Source organism: Leopardus geoffroyi, chromosome D1, assembly GCF_018350155.1.
Source record: "Leopardus geoffroyi isolate Oge1 chromosome D1, O.geoffroyi_Oge1_pat1.0, whole genome shotgun sequence".
Taxonomy (NCBI): Eukaryota; Metazoa; Chordata; class Mammalia; order Carnivora; family Felidae; genus Leopardus; species Leopardus geoffroyi.
In genome coordinates, this window is record NC_059329.1 from 88,610,725 (window position 1) to 88,631,446 (window position 20,722).

At 47.7% G+C, this 20,722-nt stretch overlaps 1 protein-coding gene across 3 annotated transcripts in view; it reads right to left on the minus strand.

Moving 5' to 3' along the window:
- Nucleotides 1-20,722, minus strand: part of ELF5 (E74 like ETS transcription factor 5) — a 44,696-nt gene that overhangs the window by 18,634 nt on the left and 5,340 nt on the right. The window contains exons 1-2 of one of the 3 annotated variants that reach the window (XM_045484925.1): nucleotides 14,324-14,443; nucleotides 6,861-6,985 (exon numbers count right to left, since the gene is read on the minus strand). In XM_045484925.1, coding sequence (XP_045340881.1) covers nucleotides 6,861-6,981 — 121 coding nt within the window. In that variant the 5' untranslated portion in view covers nucleotides 6,982-6,985; nucleotides 14,324-14,443. Of the gene's footprint in view, nucleotides 1-6,860; nucleotides 6,986-11,993; nucleotides 12,143-14,323; nucleotides 14,444-20,722 lie in introns of those variants that run through there. The other 2 variants (XM_045484926.1, XM_045484924.1) reach the window with 2 other exon arrangements.

The following is a 20,722-nucleotide window of genomic DNA, read 5'->3' on the forward strand; positions in this document are numbered from 1 at the left end:
AAGCATCAGACTCAGCCAGCAACTTTGAAGTTGGAAGTGGGTCAGGACATTTGTTCAAGGGCCAGCTACGCTGGGAGGAAGAACTGAGCAGCTAAGGGAGTTTTCAGCAATTCTGGTCGTGGTTGGGGGGTAGTTCTCACAAGTGATGCTATAACCTGCGGTATATATAAACTCAGAGGGAAGACTTAACCTTGTAGAGCTGGGCTGGCACACTCACATGCCCACATGGTCAGCAGCGAATGTCCATGGAAGGCACTTAGAAGAGAGGCAGGCGTTTATGTAGTAAGTGCTCATTAAATACCATCCATTTATACTTGTTAGTACTGGGGCTACCCATAGCACTACTTTGATTGTATTTCCTCAAATACTTCTAATAGGTTCTCTGCGTGTGTCTGTGTGTGTGTGTGTAGGTCGGCAGCTTTGTTCCTTTCCAGAGACTTGGGTTTATTTTCTTTATGAAAACAAAGGAAGTTATACTATAAAGCAAGCTAATTTGTCCTTGAATTGCCAGCAGGAGTTAGGCAACCAATGCTGTCCAAAATGTGGGGACACCGTGTGGTTTTGTAAAATGCTTGATGTTCAGGATGCACATGAGACCCATGCTTCCCCACTGGGGTGGAGGGGCAGGGGCTAAATCCCCACAGAGGGTGCCAAGGGTAAGGGGACCCACATGATTAATGTCTGGGCATCTCCAATGGTAATGCCAGAGAGTGGGTCCATTAATCCACTACTTCCATGCTTTGTTACAGACACCTGCTGTCTTCTCAATCTTACGCGAAGTGCTCTTAAAAAAAAAAAAAAAATCTAGGTGAGTCCCTTTGCCATCTCTTCCACATGAATTGCTGCCCCCAAGCCCTTCCTACATAGAAATTCTGGAGCCAACACTATTCATTATTTTGGAGCCTCACTTAAAGCAAAAATCTAGGTGGGGGGAGATTTTGACTTTTCTTTGCTATGCAACACAATGTGAAATCTGCAGACTGTAAACATAGTTTGAACTTCGAGCTTTGAGTTATGTTCCCAGACCCTTTGTAGGAGAACTTGGTCTTTCTCCTCTGCTGATCGGGGAACTTCGATGAGAAGGTTTGTGAAGCTAAATGAACCTGCCAGCTCCTGGATTCAATCAGACCCTTGTTCCCGTCCTCCATTCTAACTGTCCCGTCAACTAACCTGATGTGGAAGGGACCTGAAGAAAAAGACCTGGCAGGGATTTGTGTGGATTAGCTGAGTTTGAGCTGTGGCATGGACCTTCCTGATTTGCAGTTCTGACTCTTCAGCATCTTAGCTGTGCAATCCTAACTTCCTAACCTCTCTGGACCCCAGCTTCCTTCTGTAAAACAAGAATAATCATAGTGCCTACCTCTTAGAAGGTTTGCTGTGAAAAGGAAAAGAAATGCCTGTGAAGAACTTAGCCCAGTTATCTGGACGGCAGTAAGCCTTCAGTGGAAGTCACCTGTAATTTGTTACTGTTTTGGGACTGTGTTTGTTCTCAGGGAAATGAGGTCTTCCTTACCAGAGCTTCAGTCTAGGTGAGGAGAAGCAGAACAAAGCAAGCCCAGGGCTCGGCGTGGGGAGGCAGACAGTCTGGGTCAGAGGAGGCCCGAGTTAGACAGCCTGGACCATAATTAGCATGATTTATTAGCATAGGGAGTTGGGAAAGTTTTTTGCCTGGGGCTGCGCTGAAGAGAGCCGGTGAGTGGACTGGGTAGCACGGGGGCACCATCAATTGTGGCTTTGTCACCGAAAGGAAGGACTTTATGAGGGGGGGAAGCCTGAAATGATAAATTGTTTCCAGGTTTCCTCCCAGAGATGGTCTGACTCCATCCAAGAGCCCTTCTTAGCATTCCTTCCAAGGCTGTGGAATGATTCAGACCATGAGATGGTGGAATGGGAGGGAAGCCCGGAGCAGCATAAGAAACTGGATGGGAAAAACACTGGAAGGGCTGGTGGCTATCAACAAAGGGCTGTGGCCTGGGGCATGTGGGGCTAGGAAGGGACAGGGAGCAGCGAGCCCTGAGTGGTCCTGAGGCCACAGCTGCCCAGGAGGCTCAGGTGTGTGCCAGATAGGGTAGCGGTGGTGAGTGCTGAGGTCTGTCTCTAGGGGGTGCTCGTGGGGTTGTGATCACTGCCACGGGCTCATCTCCCACTTTTCAGTGGATTTTGTTTATTTATCTGGTTTTGACTTAGAAACTCTTAGACTCTATTTTGCGTGCGCTCTCAGACTTCTATACCCAGCACATGAATCTTGCTTAGAAAAGCCCACATGGGACCCACATGCCTCTCTCCCTGATCTTCCGGGTATTAATACCCAAAAGGTTTTGCACCTTTTCAGATAAAGTTCTTTCTTTAAATAAAATTTCCCAGGGGCGCCTGGGTGGCTAAGTCAGCTCAGCATCCAACTTCGGCTCAGGTCATAATCTCATGGCTCATGAGTTTGAGCCCCGCGTCGGGATCTCTGCGGTCAGCACAGAGCCTGCCTCAGTTTCTGTCTCCATCTTTCCCCGCCCCTCCCCAGCTCCTCCTCTCTCTGTGTCAAAAATAAGTAAAAACATCAAAAAAATGTAAATAAAATTTCCCCCGGTGTAACAATAGTTGAGGCACGAGTGTTAGGATGTACCAGTTAGCATACCGGACTCTTTGTGCCCGTGGTATCGCCCACACTGTGCCACCAGGTCCTAGATCACATCGCCCATTTTACAAAGTAAACCAAGAAAGTAAGGCACAGAGAGGTGAAATCCCTTTGTCAGGTCACATAGTGGGTAGGCAGCAGAGCCAGCAGTAGGTCGGGTACGTGTATTTCCGCGCCTACACCTGAGGCTTAACGACCACCGTGCTGTACTGTCTTTAACGTGCGGTGAGGATGGGAGGGGGAGCCAGAGCCTGGCCTTCTCAACTTCACCTGAGGTCCCCGAGGGACCTCTCAGGAACCCCCAGAACTGCCCCGATCTAGAAACCGCTGCTGCCGACAAAGTATAAACCAGAATCCAGAGCAGAGGGGGTACCGCCTGGTGGTGTGGCGACCCCGCCAAACAGCGGGAGGGTGGCGTGTGGGCGTGTGGGGAGGTTCAGGATGGAGTGCCAGAAGCTCAGCGCGGGGCCAGGATACTCCGTGGCTTGTCAGCGCTTGAGCGGGGAAATCTTTCACGAAGTCTCGTATGCTTGTGAAATATATGCAGCACGCCTGCCACGCTTGGATAAAATTGTCCAGTATTTGCAGTCCTTTAGTTTAAGGGGGCAGGAGGGAACGCCAGGGCGAGTGAATGAACCTCTAGGGTATGTTGCAATCTGTGACCATCCACTCCCCACACAGAAGGCGCGCTTCGAAGAGCAGGTCAGACCCTTTGTGGTTAGCGCGGGGAGGGCACAAATTCAGCTGCTGTCTGCTAAAGCCATTTGAAAAGGTTGTGAAAACAGCTGGTTTTCCTGACTGAGCTGATTATTCCTCTCTGCCCTCTTGTAGACATCGTTCGTCCGGCGGGCACACCCTGTCTTTCTCCTTTTCTTTCCCTTTGGTCTCCAAGTGTCGAAGCTGTCAAACTCTGAATCGGAACGGATGAGAAGGAGACCTTTGTTGCTTTTGTTCACTGCGAAAACTGAAGAGAGGAGCAGGACCGTGAGGTGTTCCTGGCAACGGTGAGCACCTCCCAAGTGCCTGGCGTTTGATGAATCGCTTTCTATGTGGACTATCCGTCCTGCCAACCCTAAGAGGCAAAGGCCGTTCCAGCTGGGAAAGTATATCCCAGAGATGTTAGAAAAAAAACCTGCCAAGGTCACGGTGCTGGTGGTCAGTGAGAGCGTCAGCCAGACTCGAACAGGGAGCTGCCATTGGGACAACTGCGAATTCAAGATGGAGGCTGCAGAGAGGTCTCACTGGCCATGGAGTACAGGAAGTTTGCAGGGTCGTGTCCAGAGGTGACCGTGCTGCATCCTTCTCAGAGAGGGCTGCAGACACTCAGACGGACGCGTCACCTCTCTGGGTGAGAAAGAACAGAGAGAGGCCCTGCTCGTCACTCCTCCCACCGGTGGGAGAGCCAGGGCCTCCAGGGCCCACGCAGTGCCTGGGGAAGCGCTCTGCTACCCTTTCACATCCAGCTTCTCTGACCACCTTTGGGAGGTCAGAGACATTCAGCAACTTCTGGAATCCAGGGCGGGCAGGTGGCAACTCCAAAGCCGGGAGTATTTGGGAGCTCGGTCACTCCTGGAGGATATCTTGTCTTCACTGGCCGCATGCTTTGGTGGGACTTTATATTTACTCAACGGGTGGTGGGAGAAGAAGGCTGCATCTGTGGTGCAGGAATCAGAGAAGCTTCTGGAAAGGGTTCTAGCAAAAACCTGGTCCATCCTTTTGTTACACTGATGGAAATGCAGGGGCCTCAGTCTTTTTATGTACGACTGTTGGATTTCAGCCCCATCGGCAGTCTTATTGGTGATCACTTCTGTTAACCCTTCAGTTTTGTTTTGTTTTGTTTTGTTTTTACTGTGGTAAAATAGACCTAAAATTTACCATTTTAACCCTTTTCAAGTGTAGATAGAGTGGCATTAAGTATATTCACATTATTGTGCATCACCACTGCCTGTGGTGAAAACACCACTTTCTCATCTTCCCAAACTGAAAGTTTTCATTTATTGATTTTTTAGGAAGAGAGAGCTTGAGTGGGGGAGGGGGAGAGAAGGAGGAAAAGAGAATCCCAAGCAAGCTCCACGCTGAGTGCTGAGCCCAATGTGGGGCTTGATCTCACGACCCTGGGATCATGATCTGAGCCGAAATCAAGACTTGGGTGCTTAAATGATTGGGCCGCCCAGGCGCCCCAGTCCTTCATTTTTAATTTAAAAAAATTTTTTTTAATGTTTATTTTATTTTTGAGACAGAGACAGAGCATGAATGGGGGAGGGTCAGAGAGAGGGAGACACAGAATCCAAAACAGGCTCCAGGCTCTGAACTGTCAGCACAGAGCCCGACACAGGGCTCGAACTCACAGACCACGAGATCATGACCTGAGCCGAAGTCTGCCACTCAACCGACTGAGCCACCCAGGCGCCCTGCCAGTCCTTCATTTTTAAACGCATGTGTGTGCTTATCCTGTGTCTGACTGTGTCCCAAACACTTCACATATATTAACAAGTCACCCTCGCAACAATTCTACGAGGTAGGAGTTATAGCTATCTCCACCTTACAGATGAGAAGACTGAGGCACGAGAAATTACAATGGCACAGTTATTAAATATCAAAGCCAGACTTCACAGTTAGGATGCCTGGCTCCAAAGCCCGAGCTCTTGATGACCCCAGAAACTGTTCCAATGCCTGCAACACTTCCCCGGGGCAGGCAGCTGAGGTCATCTCCTCCCGCCGCCACCCCAGCTGCCACCTGGCAGAGAAGGCAGGGAGAGGGGGCTCCCAGGATGGCAGGTCTGGGTGATGCATGGGTGGAGGGAAGGACCTTCTCTCTGGGTCCTTCCATCATGGGGCATATGGGGAGATGAGGCAGACAGGTAAGCCTTCATTTTCTTCCTTCAAATTCAGGAAACGAGGTGCTTCTAGGCCTTAAGGAGAATTGCAATATGTATCTGGCTGACTCAGGACCCTTCAGATAGAGTGAGAGACATCATGTGCATGCGTGTTTGCATGGGTTGGTGTTGGGAGCCCGTGCAGGACTGGATTATGGAGGTGAGTGCCTCAAGTCTGTCTGTGTGGCCCTGGCCCCCGGCCTGGAGGCAGGGGCTTCCTTCCAGTGGGGGACATTTTGCAGCCTCCTCAGAGGCGTGGCCTCTGATGGACCCACCTGCTTCCTGCCCCTGAGTGTGGACCACGCCAAGCTGGGATGCACAGGGTTAAGGCCCCGCGAGGACTGACAGCTTGATTAGGACTCGCATCACCAGCCTCAGGGTGTGCACCTGCTGCAATAGCAGTCTGCCAGGTTTGCTGTGATGTGCAGTCACCCGAGCACCTGGGGACAGAGGCCCTCGGAAAGATTCTGGGGCAAAGCTCAGCTGGCTTCCCTTTGGCAGATTTGTATAAGGCCCCATGCTTCCTTTTTAGGTGGAGAAGACCAGCCAAGAGAGGATGAGGCGGGGGGAAGGGAGGCCTGGGGGTGAGTGCAGGGATGCGTGTTTACTGAACATTTGCTTTGTGCAAAGCTACGTATTTTACGCAGTTTGGCTCCTTTAATCCTCAGAGAGTTTCTCATCGTCTTTAGGGATAAAGAAATAGAAGCTCAGAGAAAGCCAGCAATATTAATATCAATAACCACACGGTAATATCATTTGTAAGATGACCATGTAGGAGAGTTAAGGGAACAGGTGCTCAAGTCAACTCGTGTGAAGCTTAACCAACCGTAAGACCTCGTACAACTCACTTAACCTCTCTGTGCCTCAGTTTCTTCATCCATAAAATGGAGATCATAATTGTTTGTTTCTCTTAGGTCTTCTATAAGGATGGGGTGGGTGCTTGGTGCAGGGCCTGAAACAATGCTGGTACTCAGCAAATGTTAGCTAAAACCATAATGACCAAGCAATAACAGTCTACTAGGCTCCGGGCTAAGAGTTTCTTTCCACTACATTGCTTAAATATAATAACTCCAAGAAATTGGCATTATCATCTGTTAGCAAAAATGAGGCTTGAAGAAGTTAGTGGAGCCCCCAAGGCCACAGAGCTGGGAGGAGTTTGGGTGAAGATTCCAGTGCTTTCCTCTCTGCAGAAGCTGTCCTTCCTGTTGCCCAGACCTCCTCCAGTCCTCTGCCCTGCACACTGGTGAGCGCTGGCATTTTCAGGCCCCCAGCATGGCCTTGCCGCCTCCTGGAGGCCAGCACCACCTCCTGCCCCAGTTCTCCCAGCTCAGATGGGCTTCTCTGGATGTACGCACCTGTCTGATGCTCAAAGGCAGGATAATACTCTTCATTGCTGAACAGATCAGTCCACGACATCAGGGGGTCGCAGAAGGACGTGTTGGGCAGGAAGGTACTGTGTGTCACTGAGTCCAACATCACCCTGCAACGGCAGGAGAGGACTGTGAGGAGGCAGACAAGGGCCATGCTGCAGGAGCCCCCAGCTGGGCACACTTGTTTTTTTAATTTTTAAAAAAAATTTTTTTTGTGCTTATTTATTTTTGAGAGAGAGAGAGAGACAGAATGCAAATGGGGAGGGGCAGAGAGAGTGGGAGACTGAATCTGAAGCAGGCTCCAGGCTCCGAGCTGTCAGCACAGAGCCCGACACGGGGCTCGAACCCAGGAACTGTGAGATCATGACCTGAGCTGAAGTCGGACGCTTAACTGACTGAGCCACCCAGGTTGCCCCACGCTTGGTTTTTAATAACAAACATGTGGCCTCCTAGGAACCAGGCACCCCTCTAAGTGCTTGCCACAATGACGTTATTCAGTCCTTGCCACATCCTGTGAGGTTTGTACATCTATCCCCAGTGTGTATATGAGAAAACATAGGCAGAGGGGTTGAAAAACAGTTGCCCACGTAACATGGCCAGTAAGTGGCAAAGCTCGGGTTTTAAGATAGAGGCTCTTGTGATGTAACACTGCTTCTTTCTTTACTTTTCCTACCGGCTCACATCTGACCCCTGAACTCCGGCTTATACTGTGTAACGATCTGCTTCTGAAAGTTGGGCAAGAATTGCTATACGTTAACATACCCGCAAGCCCTTACCTACAATCCTGAAATCCAAAAGCTCCGAAATTGAAAGTACGTGTGTGTGTTTGGTGCAAACTTATTTTCCAGCAGAAAAGCTCCCCCCCTGCCAAACAGTTCTAAATTAATGTTAAACAGTTTTATGTACGGCTATGTATATATTATATCCATACGTTTGTATACAGGCATAGAAAACTTCTACTAAATATATGTATACATGTATATGTATATAAGTGACATATTATACGTATATAAACACATATAACTATAGTTATAGTTTTACTTATTCTACTTGATGAATATTCATATGATACATACAACACACATGGTTCCTATGATTCCTAGAAGGAATATTCTGTATTCTGCAGTATATACACTGGAAAACCTTCCTAATACCTGAAGGATTCTGAACTCTGCAGCACATCTAGCCTCGGGGTTTTGGTTAAGGGAGTGAGGACCTGTGGTAATCGGAATATACACTTACTACCTGTTGGGCTCTGTGCTGAGCATTTTACTACTTTATATTCATTATTCATGGTCTCCTCGGGACAAACACTCTGAGACAGATTCAGATTCTGGTAGTGGTTCTGTGTGAGTGATGCAGACGGATGCTCTAAGATTTCAGGTAACATACCCCAAACCACCTGTTTGGCAGGTGGTGGAACTTGGGTTTGCCCATTTAAGAAGTCATGGTCCTGATCACAGGCCTGTACTTCCTGCCCACACTGGCGAGGAGGGAGATTTGGGAGAAGGCGTCTGGTCAAGGCTGGAAAGGGGGAATGGGCTGGGGGCCCTCACTTGCGTGCATTCTTGCCCATGCTGGTCTCATCTTTCAAGTTTGCTGCTTCCCATATTCCCACATTTTAGGGAAAAAAAAAAAAGAATTCATTTTTGGTGGGTTAGAAAAATCTGTTTGCCTGACTTCTCTTTTCTGATTATCACAATAATGTTGACGAGGTAGGGTGCTTCTGTTCCCACTTTGCAAAGGGGACCCAGCAGCTCAAGATCACACAGCTGGTAGGTAAGCGTCAGAACAAAGACTGGATGCCAGGTCTTGGGACATTGAGCGTATAGAATTTTCAGATGGCCAGGAGCTTATTAACCATCTAGCCCCGTGTTTCACAAACCTTAGTCATTTGCCTACCATCCTGATAATTTACTTAATCCATTAAAAAAATCAACTTCCTGGGGCGCCTGGGTGGCGCAGTCGGTTAAGCGTCCGACTTCAGCCAGGTCACGATCTCGCGGTCCGTGAGTTCGAGCCCCGCGTCGGGCTCTGGGCTGATGGCTCAGAGCCTGGAGCCTGTTTCCGATTCTGTGTCTCCCTCTCTCTCTGCCCCTCCCCCGTTCATGCTCTGTCTCTCTCTGTCCCAAAAATAAATAAACGTTGAAAAAAAAAATTAAAAAAAAAATCAACTTCTTTTTTGTTTACTTATAGGTTTATTTCCTTTTAAATAAGCTTATTTAAAAGGAAAACTTGGTATCGCCATGATAAATGGAAAGTCAGTATCCTTTTAACATGCATAAAAACAAAGACATTTAAATAAAAACTGTTGGCCCATGCAACACCTAAATCAGAGGTTAGCGAACTACAACCTAAAGGCCCATTCCAGGCCACCACCTATTTTTGAATGGTCCACAGCTAAAAATGATTTTACAGTTGTAAATAGTTACATAGTAAATGGTTATATAAGTACCTACCTAATACAATTATTTTGCCTTTTGGCCTGTATATCCTAAAATACTAACTACCTGGCCCTTTAAGTACAAGTTTTCCTACCTCTGATCAGATCTAGCTCTCGTATCGTAAGTGGTGTGAATGCCACATGTTGAAAAGTCCAGAATTAGTCCAATCTTTCCTTTTACCCCATCATTGTACAGTTGAGACAATTAAACCCCAGGGACTTTGTGTATCTTGCTCAAGGTCAATGGGTGTCAACATTGTGTTGTAGGGAGTGCTTAAGGTTTCCGAATTTTGGCCCATCTGCTTTCTTTTCTAGAAACACTCACAGTCACTCACATCTGCCTATAGACACACCCCTAACACACTTACCTATCAAATGGACCTCAATACTAAGAAGGGCAGGGATTGTGTGATTCCAGAATCAAAGGCCGATTCTTTGGGGGTTCTTGAAGATCTACCATCATTATCATCATCAAATGTGCACGAACATTTGGATATTAACAGAGAACAGAGAAATAGCCGAGTACAAATTCTCATGCTCTGGCACCCTTTATGGGCCATTATTAGAGAATCACCAGACCTCACTGGGAAGCCTCTTTTCTGATGCCCAGAAACGGTTAATCTGCTTGGTGGGTTATCATGCTCATGGATCTCCCCCTGGGAGCCGTAGCAAACAGAGGTCAAGGCTGCCTGAGTTTGGACTCTGATTTTCCCACGGATTGGCTGCTTTTATATCCTGAGCTGGGGGTAGGATGAAACGGGATGGGGGCGGGAGCTATGAGGGAGCTAAGGGCCGCTGGAGCCCAAAGCCCCTTCTGCATTCTGGACGCCACCTCAGAAAAGCTCCCCTAAGTGACGGCTGAAGGTAAAGTCTCAGAAAACCGAGGAAGAAGATGGCGGAACTTTGACATGACCTTCACGGGGAGGTTTGGAGAAAAGAGAGGTGTCCTTTATATGGAAGAAAATAGAAAACTGTCCCAGGTCTTCCCCATCAATTAGAAATTTTCCAGATTAAAAACCACAACAGCAGGAGTGAGCACTTCACTTACACCTCAAAAGTCATTTGGTAAATTGAATTTGATCATAAAAAATCAGGAATATTTTACATCAGTAGGATATTTACCCCCTTTGAGGGTTTCTTTTCCATTTAATACCAACCTACTTACTTGCCCTGCAATTTTTCTACTGCTGTATGCAGCATCAGATCTGATTCCCTTTGGTAATCCCTTCTACGACAAATTATATCCATTAAGTTTTCTTAAAGGGCTCTCAGGTGTACCACGGGCTATTTTTTTTTTTTCTGTAATTATTTCTTGCTTCTTGGAAAAATGTTTTTTTTTTATAAAAGTGTCAAATTTAAAAAAAATTTTTTCTATTTTTTTGCTTTTACAGTAGGAGGGGGTATCATTAACCCTGGTCTTTCCACAAAAGACTCTGGCCACTTGGTCAGCATACGCTAAGGCGTGAGAGTTCAGGAATAATGACTAGTTGGTACCCAGTGGCCTAGCTTCCTAGGCCCTCGAAAGTCCTTGCAATAGTTGAACATTTTAGCTCTTAAGATTTCTTTCACGTAGGTGGAACAGGGTGAGGGTAGGGGGGAAAAGAACCGCTATTTGAAGCCCCATTTCTCAACCAGTACATTGAGTTCCAGCAATAGGTAGGCCCAGGCTTGAAGTTTGACCGTGTGTTCCCAATGGGGGTGACCTTGACCCCCGAGGGGAAACATTGGCTCTTGGGGGTCAAAATAAATCTCAGACATTATTATGTCTCATGGTCCTCTGAAGGGCCACGGTACATAAATGATACACATAAACATAAACGGTATCTATGGGGGGGGGGTGGTAATGCAGTGGTAATGACTATGAAAACATTATCTATAAAGCCTCCTTAGTGGGGACGACAATGAAAACATGGTTGAGGAGCCCTGGGTTAGACCTGGAGTCAGCCACAGGACAAGAGGGGAGATCCAAGGAGGGTCCTGGGTCTCCTGTTCTAGCCACACAGTTTTGTTTTTTGAGGTGCTGGCTGGTTTGTCATCATGGAAAGAACACGGGCCTGGGGGCCATGATTCTGCCTCTTGTGTCTCCATTCTTCATTCACTAAATGAACCCACTGATGAGGGGGGCTCTGAGATGTGCCCTGGCCCCATGATTTTCTGCAGGCACCCACCTGAATGGACCTTCACATCCAGACATGTGCCCGCACACACGTACCCATACATGTTGGTGATACTGGATACCGTGGTCAAGCAAGCTCGCTAAGTTGGAGTAAAATCCAACCAATACAAATGGAGATTAAACTTTCAGCTCTGCCAAGTTCCCCCAGTTTCCTATTCTCCCTTCCCTCCTATGTCCGCTACTTTTAGCAGTGGGCTCTAGATATCCTTTGCCTGGGCTAGCCAGATCCCTTAAGCACTTTGGACCCTCACTCACTGCCCATCAACACACCCACAGCTTTTGGAATCAGTTTCCCCCACGACTACCTTTGTAGCTGCCTAGTAAGTAGGAAAGGCTCAAGCACAGTCCGCACAAGGGGAGGGAATCAGGTGGGTTCCCTCCCATGCACGAGAAAGGCTGGCCACAGGTACCTTTTGGAATGAGACAGTGATAGCAGGGAAGCTCAGATCCTCGATGCCTCTACTGGCTTTCTAACCCTTCTGAGAGCCGGCTCACTCACCAAATTTGCACAGGGACGGTCCGCACAGTCAGAGGGACAGTCCTGTGGGCTTCCGGCCCCCACAGGAGTCAGAGGCAGCAATCACAGGTGTGGTGCCCATGCCCTGAGCAAACAGGCACCTCTGCTCAGCCTTCCAGAGAGAGAGGAAGGAGCAAACCACCCAGGCTTGGCCAGTTTGCCAGAGGAGGAAAATTCCTTCCTGACCCTGGCAGAGATCATCAACTTTACTCTGGGCATGTGACCAAAAATCCACCCAATTAAGCATCTACACATTGGCTGTTTATGCACCAAAACATCACCAGGCAGAACAAGGCCATGAAGGTGGAAACCATGGAAAGGGTGGGGGGTGGGGGGCAAGAAGGGCCTTCCCTGATCCCACCACCTGGGCAGTCTCATTGGGACGGAGATGTTTTTCCTCCTTCAAAGCCTCGGCGACACCTAAGTGTCCACCAGATCCTGAGCCCTGGGGTCAAGGCATGGTCAATTTCCCATGCTTTGGACCTTTCTAAGAAGGAACACATGGAGGAAAACTCAGTGGACTATTTTGACACTTGCTGTTAAATAATTGGGGTGCTTGAATAGTTAGTTGTTTTAGGAGAAAGCAGAGCACTGCGAGAACAGACTTGCTCTTGTCTTGACAAGTGACTCCTCATTTTCCTCTAGCTTGTTTAAGGCGCTTGCTAGTTTGTTCTTAGTTGTTTTCCCGAAGGTGTGGCAAAGACCCGCGAAAGGTAAGCCCCACGGTTTACTGTGGGTTCCAATCCAAAGCTCATCGGCTTTGGATTGAATCCTCTGGGGGTTAATTCTCTCTTTGCCACCCACAAGGACGAGGAACATAGGCCACATTTCTTACTACCCAGCCTGTCAAAATTCTTTATTTTTGTCTCATACAAGGTGCACTATAGAAAAACCCATGCCCTTCTCTGAACTCATCTTTAAAGTGCCTTACCTTTAAAATGGGATTTTAGGGTTGTCTGGGTGGCTCAATGGCTTGAGCGTCTGACTTTGGCTCAGGTCATGATCTCGGGATTCGTGAGTTTGAGTCCCTCGCTTGGGCTCTGTGCTGACAGCTCGGAGCCTGAAGCCTGCTTCAGATTCTGTGTCTCCCCCTCTCCCTGCTCCTCCCCGACTCATGCGCGTGCGCTCTCTCTCTCAGAAATAAACAAACATTAAAAAATTTTTTTCAATGGGATTTTAACACGCAGTCCTCATTATGTCCCGAGAATTGAATAAAATCAGATAATATATGCAGGGGTCTGGGCATAATACACTTATTCCTGCGCCAGAGGGGGGAAAATCATCTGTCGCCAATATATCTAAAAGCTTGCTATTATGGTGACTTCTGAGAAAAAAAGGCAACCGAGAGGTAGCTGTGAAAGGGCCTGCCTAGAAGACCTTGTGTTATGAAAAGCATTCTTAGAGACAACATGAGGACAAAGAATTAAGCTTTCACTCAGGAGCAAACAACCCCTCTCCCTGGGCCTTTAGTCTAAAACACGAAGCTGTCTCCCTAAATCCCTTTATTTTTCTAGGCCTCAGTTTCCTCATCTGTAAAATGAAGAGGTTGTACTTTATGACCTCGGACATCCTTTCCAGTTTGTAAAATTCATAAGTTCGTCCAAACGCAGGGCCCCCGGTTTCAGGTGGAGAAGGGGGCATGTGCTACCAGTGGCTGCCAGCAGGGGGCAAATGCACACGAACCCCACACACAGGGCAGAGTCTTTGAAAAGGTCTGAGAATACAGTGGAAAAACCCTAAGCATTGCTTTTCTGGAAGCGGTCTATATACTGAGGTGGGAGGAGAGGGCAAAACGGGTTTCTTTTAAGCTATCATGTACAGACACATTCCTGAAAAATGCCCAAACCGTAATAAGGGAGCTCTCTTCTCTGTATCAAGGGGGAGCCACGAGCAGGCCAGTGGCGAAAGAAGCTTAGTAAGGGGGATGGTAGGCTCTCCTTGAAGCCGAATATTTTTCAGTGCGAAATCTAGCTTCCCTTCCTAAAGACAGCTTTAGGAAAGGGTAGAGAATTGAGTGCCTGTACATATTCTCTACCAGTTGCCCTTGGTTTGGTCAAGCGATCCGGAGCTCGTGGGGGTGCCTAGGAAGGGGGGGTGGTTACACAGCCTGAGGAGGCAAAACCGACTCTCTCGGGCAAGCATTTAAATCCCAGTCAAACGTTTCCCAGGAGGCATTGTGACTGATGGAACTGGCAAGGGGGGCTGGCAATGTGGAGCTGGAGACAAGATGAATGGTCCCAGGCCCCGGCCCGAGCCTCTAAGCCCTGACACCCCTTATAATTCTTCCAAAAGAGCAAAGAAAAGGTGCTTACGTGAGGACAGCGGTGACTAGGTCCAAAGAGGAGGCTTTCAAGGCAAGAGAAGGCAGGCGCTCCCAGCACCAGCATACAGTGGAAATAAAGGCACCTGTAGCCTTGTGATATAAGTAACACCTACAGACAGGTCTGTTTGGTTTTTCAGGTTTACGCACAGCCCCTTTGATGACGGTGACATACGGTGTGACACGGCTCCTTGGAGGGGGGGAACGGTTCTCACATGCAGAAAGTTTACCTTTATCCTGTTTTTGTGCCCAGCTCACTACCCGCCCCCACCCTCCCTCCCCCCCCCTTTCCAGGGGACTCAGTAAACAAGCTGAGAATTCTTGCCGCTGGGAGCTTTGCGGGGAACGTGCAGTGCATTTGCTGGGAATTCTCGTTCATGCAAGCTGGAGGGGAAACTCTGAAACTCAGCCCCGGTATCTGTCTCTGCCGCCTCCCTTCTGGGCTGGCGGAGTCCTGCACTTACGTATACCACGTCATCCTCCCTAACCCCCACGCGCCCCCTCCCCCCCCCCCCCATGTGGCAAAGAGCAAGGGCAGGATGGGGCAGTGGTTAAGAACACAGGCTTTGCAGCTAGATGGTTTGGGATTCAAATTCTAGGTTCATCGTTTTCTAGCTGTGTCACCTTGAATAACTTAACTAGCTAGATAATAAGTGGCTCTAATGCAAACAACAATACCTACCCACTGGGCTGCTGGGGGTCACATGAGGCAATGCAGGGGAAGCACTGAGTAAGCCCCTTGTGAGTTATTTTCCTTGACAAAGCACATCAATTAGAACCCCCCTTCTCTCCACCATTTCCTCCAACCCTATGCCTTGCAACACGATGAAGGCATTAGCCAGCTTGTAGACCGATGTGGGGACTTCCTTCTACCTTCTCTCTCAAAACCATCAGACACATGAACTGGTTTAACTTCTACCGTCTCCAAATGCACTGAGCCATGTGGTGGCTTTCTCCCTTTCCCCTCCCCCCTTATAGACAGAGGTTTAGTGGCCCAATCGGGTAGATGGAGAAAGAGGTTTAATGGCCCAGTCAGGTGTCGGCTGCTACGAGGCTGGGGGCCTGACTCGCCTGCCAGCTCCCTGGTGTTGCAGTGAGAACTACCCACTTTGTAGTACTTCCCCTCCGGAGCGGAAACTCGACCCAATTTAGGCTGTGAAATACAGTGTCCCCGGTGGCCTATGGGATGACATTTATAATGCTATGCCTTTTTTGCACTGTGCTCCTAGCTCTGTTGCATAGCCAAGCCACTGTGTCCAAACTGCAGACTCCAATCTTTGAAGTGAAAGCAGAGACTGGTTCGTTAGGTTTTCTTGGGAACTCTGGGCACGGGTACAAACACACAAATACACACACACATACAGTGTGGAGAAACAAAAGGCCGTTCATTGGAGGGCTCAGGATGTCATGGAAAAACTGTTGAAGGAAGATAAGGCCACTGGCTTGCTGTGTAACCTCAGGCAAGTCGGGCAGCTTCTCTGGGCTTCATTTCCTCCCATGGTAAAAGGAGGAGTTTCGATGGGAATAGCGATTTTCAAATTCGTTCAGACAATTCCCGGGAAACCCCAGGGGTCCCAGGGAGCCCCCAGAAGTGCTGCTGGGGATGAGGGGATGGGAGCCCAGTGGGTCAGGGCTCTAGACCTCTCCTCCCTGATTCAGTAAGGGCACCTGAGCTTTTATATCAATCTCCAGGGTAAGATTTCATTTGAACAAAAGAATCTGCACTTTAAAAGAGTTTGCAAAGAACTGGATTAGATGCTCTTTGAGAATCCTCTAAGCTCTAACATTCTGTGGTTTGCCTCTCGCTCCTTGGCGTCTAGGGAACTGAGATGGTCCCACACTGCTGGGACCCACCTTGTCGCTGGTTTCTGAAACTCTTCTCACGTTTGGACCTGCACACACGCACTCTTCTCAGTGGAGAGCTTTGCACGGAAAGCATAGTATTCCGCTGTTGTCTTTGGGAGGAATTACATTTCTTTTTCCTCTGCTGCCTCAGCTCAACTGTTTCCGAGTGAAAAGTTCTCTGGCAGTGAATACGTGTGACAACAAACTCTGCTTGTCTCATGGTCCTGAGTGTACAATACGGCATCTCCGAGGGCCTATGTGTGAAATTACAGGCTTCTGGACCAGGGGATAAAAGGGGTGATTAAGATAAAAACCAAAATAAAAGAGGAATTTGACTCTAATTAAGTCTAACTATCACATTGAACCTAAATTTGATTCGAGTGGAGATCTTAGATAACATCAAACCCTAAGTTTATGAAAACTGTGTTGTGAATGTCGGTCGAAGACAAGAGGCGGGGGTTGGGGATGGGGAAGAGGAGGGCAGAAGACAGTATGGAACATTTTAGAATTTCCAGCCCATCCTTCTGATGTCTCAACACCCAGTAACAACAGGTAACACTAATTAGGCTCATAAGAGCAACCTAGTGACCTAGACCAGATTATGGAAGGGGACTTCTTGTGTTTGTGTCCCTGCTTGGCCACCTGCTGGCTGGGTGAGCCTGGGAAGCTTCTTTAACATCCTGACCTCCCAGTTCCCTCATCTGGAAAATGGGAAAGAAGAATGCATCGCTCACAGGGTTGTGTGAATTGAATGAACTACGACCTGGGGCGTGGCTGGAGCCCTACGCAAGTGTGCGCTCTATTATCTATGTGCTGTTAGATTTCTCGGAGCAATTAAACAAGGAGGGCGCTGGACTCCAGTGGCTCTAATGGCTGGTAGCCCGTGTCAGCAAAAACTGAAACCTAAGCTAGACTCGACTGTGAATGCACTGGGATCTGAAAAAGTGACCTTTAAAAACCATCAGTCGCAAACAGCCCAAGTAGCCTTTCCCGAATGAGGCAAGTGCTTAAGCTACAGCCTATCAAATAATTTCCTTACTTTGCTTCCACGTCTGCTCTGTAAAAGGCCTTCCCCTAGCTCTTGTCGGTTGACTACTTTCGGTTTGGCGATGCCTGATTGGAGTTGATGTTTGCTCAAATAGGCACTTGAAAATTTTGGGGCGCCTGGGTGGCTCTGTCGGTTAAGCGTCCGACTTCGGCTCAGGTCGTGATCTCGCGGTCCATGAGTTCGAGCCCTGCGTCGGGCTCTGTACTGACCTCTCAGAGCCTGGAGCCTATTTCAGATCCTGTGTCTCCCTCTCTTTCTGCCCTTCCCCTGTTCATGCTCTGTCTCTCTCTGTCTCAAAAATAAATAAACATTAAAAAAAAAGAAAATTTTACATATGCCTCAGCTTACCTTTTAATACATTCATTCCGTTAAAATTCTCACAACTCTTTGATGAGGGGGTTACTTATTATGTCCATTTTACAGATGAGGGAACTGAGGCACAGAGAGGTTAAGTAACTTGCCCGTGGTCACACAGCTAATAAATGTGAGAACGAGTATTTTAGTCCAGGCTGCCTGCCTTCAGAACCTGTCCTCTTAACTACTGTGATCAGCCTCTGGGTGTCCCTGGGGGTGGTTGTGTGGGGTCAGAGAGGAAAGAATCATATGCATAGAATATCTATCACGTGTCAGGCATTGTGCTAGAATGCTTACCTGTCTTACCATGGTTATTTTTCATAATAGCCCTGGGAATTAGCTATCACTACCCTCTTCTCAGGATGAATAAACAGAGGTCCCAGGCTTGCTGGGTGTCACCCAGCTGGGAGGTGGCCAAGCCTGGGTTGAACTCGGGCCTGCCCAGGGTTAAAACCGTGCTGTAGACAGAGGAGCTCAGGTCGGCCTGAGCCTCTCTCCTTTTGCTCTGGCCTCAGCACTGCCTTCTGAGGGGACCCTGGCCTCTCTGTTGGTTCAAGATCCCTGGGTCTTATGGCCATTGCAGACATAGTCTGTGTCTCACTGTAGAGTGGAAATTCTGGTATCTCATGGACTTCCTGGTACTCAGTATGGCTCTTGGGACAAAGAAGGCATTGAATACATGCGTGTACCATGGAAGTAAATTCAAAGACAAGCCACTTGACGTAGGGCTGGAGGCTCCTACCCAATTCTTTCTACTAGATGTAATAGATTCCGTGCTCTTCCTTGAGCTTGCCCTCTTTAACCTGGGCCAGTGTTTCTGTGGTCATATCTTCTCTCCCTCTATCTGCCGCTCTCACCACCCACCCCAACGGGCAGCGTAAGCTGAAAGCATGGCAGCTAAGAAACGACATTTAGGTAAATTCATGGATGATGCCGTTAGCAAGAGAGATTTGCAGGCTGACGGTGAAATGGATGAGTCTTGGATCAGGATCCCTGTCTCTATTCTCCCAGTACTATATTTAGAAAAGAGACTTTTGGAGAAATTCTACTTTTTAATGCTCTATTGGCTCAAACGTTTAAGAATGAAAAGTGTTCTGTCAGTGAGTGTGTATGACCATAAACTCCTGGCACCTGCCACCTGGAAGACATTAGATGAGGCACGAACTTTGCAGGGCCTCAGTTTCCTCATCTGGAAGTACTTACTATGATTTCTGGTGCAGAGTAAGTTCTCGCCAGATGGTCTCTGGAGAGAAATGCAGATGTTGATCGAGATTGCTGACCTTTGAGCATTACCATATCAAGTAGGATAATGTTGCCCTTCTGCAATGAATAATCATAATCGCTACCATTTATCAGGCCTTTTCTAGGTGCCAAGAACTGTCTAGGCATGCTACATGTATTAAATCACTTATTTCTTACATCATTCCTCCAACACAGGCACCATTATTATTATCAAAAATTTTCTAATGAGGAAATACACATAGGGTGTTCAAGTAACTTGCCCAATACCACACAGCCAGTAGAACACAAAACAGAATTTGAGCCTAGGCAGATGCTCCAGAGTCTACAAGCTTCACCATCATGCTATGGTTTGTTACCTCTGGAAGAGGCAGAATCTAAGTTGAAGAGATACCAGTTTTCTTAGGTATCCCAGGTTGCTGGCAGGATCCTTGAAAGTAAGGACAAGAGTTATAAACCTATTGGCCCCTAAAACACCCAGCATGCACTTAAGCGCAAGGAAGTGCTCAAGAAATTCTCGTTGATTGATTGTGTATTTGCCTTACTTCCTTTTGGGGTCTCTTTCCCCAGTCCCCTATATCCAACTCACCCTTTAGCTCTTCGTGCTCTCCTGACCAGGAGCCCCAATTCAGTAGACAGCAACAGTGAGGTAGCTCCCCTGATAATCCCACCGTGGCCATGAGCCTCACAGAGGCAATGGATCTTTGTGTGATTTCCGGCATTGAAGGCACAATGGAGGTTAAACAGAGGCAAAGTCCACGATTGGCAGACACATAATGAAAATGAAGACAAGAATCCTGATTTTGTCGTTATAAGGTTAAATATGATAATGTTTATGAAAGAGCTATCACAACTGCATGACTGCATTTCTCGTCTCACTTTTTTTTTTCTGTAAAGACACTAGTAATCAAACTAATCAAAGTTGCCATGCTTTGGGTCCGCCCGAATGAATCTAAAGCAATAATGGCTTTTTAAGACCTCGATCTGGGAGGCCCAGCCAAAGAATGTCTTTCTTCTCAAAGGGAGGGTGCTTGAAGACAGAATTTTCTTCCGTTGTTTTCCTACCAAACATCAGTCCCCTACAACATAGACATGAGGGCTTGATTTCTGAAAGAGTTGTTGGGGGTGACAATTTGAGGAATGGGTGACATTGACTCCTAGGGTCAGTCCATGCTGTTGGTTGGGGGGCAGCATGGCGCTATGATGCCACCATTGAAATCTTGGGTGTCAAATGGACCAGTCCCTCCAGCAATGGCTAATTAGCTTGGTTAATCCAGGAACCCCACTAATGGAGGTGAGGCTTTCAGTAGAAAATAAAATCATTCCATCATTAAAGATTTACTCTTCCTACGGGTAGGCTGACACCAGATTTCCTGGGTAAACTTAACTATTTGAACCTCAGTTTCCTTGCCTATCAGTGGGAATGATCACACATGTAGTCCGATAATGTGTGTGACCAGACTGACTTCCACACCTCCAGATTGAACTCACTTGTGCCAGTTGTCATCCAAAGGCATGTCTTTCGCCAGGACAGGGTGTGAGGATAGAGGATGAGGGTGAGGAGGGTTGCTAGGGGAACTTTGTGGTTGGATCCATGCCGACCTATCCTCATCAATCAACCAAATCTTATTTCTAAGATGCTGTTGATTATAATATACATCATTGACTTAGATAATCATCGTGGGGAGAAAGCATTATGTTAAATGTGCAGATAGATAGATTATAAACCTTATCCTGATTTCAGAAATATTAAAATGTGAATGTGGTATATATAGTTATTAAATACACACACACACACACACACACACACGACCAGTATTGTCAGGAATATTAAAGAAAAATAAGACCTAGTTGCGTCTCCAACAGAGAATTCATGAGGAAACTCTTAGAGGGAGTATATAATTC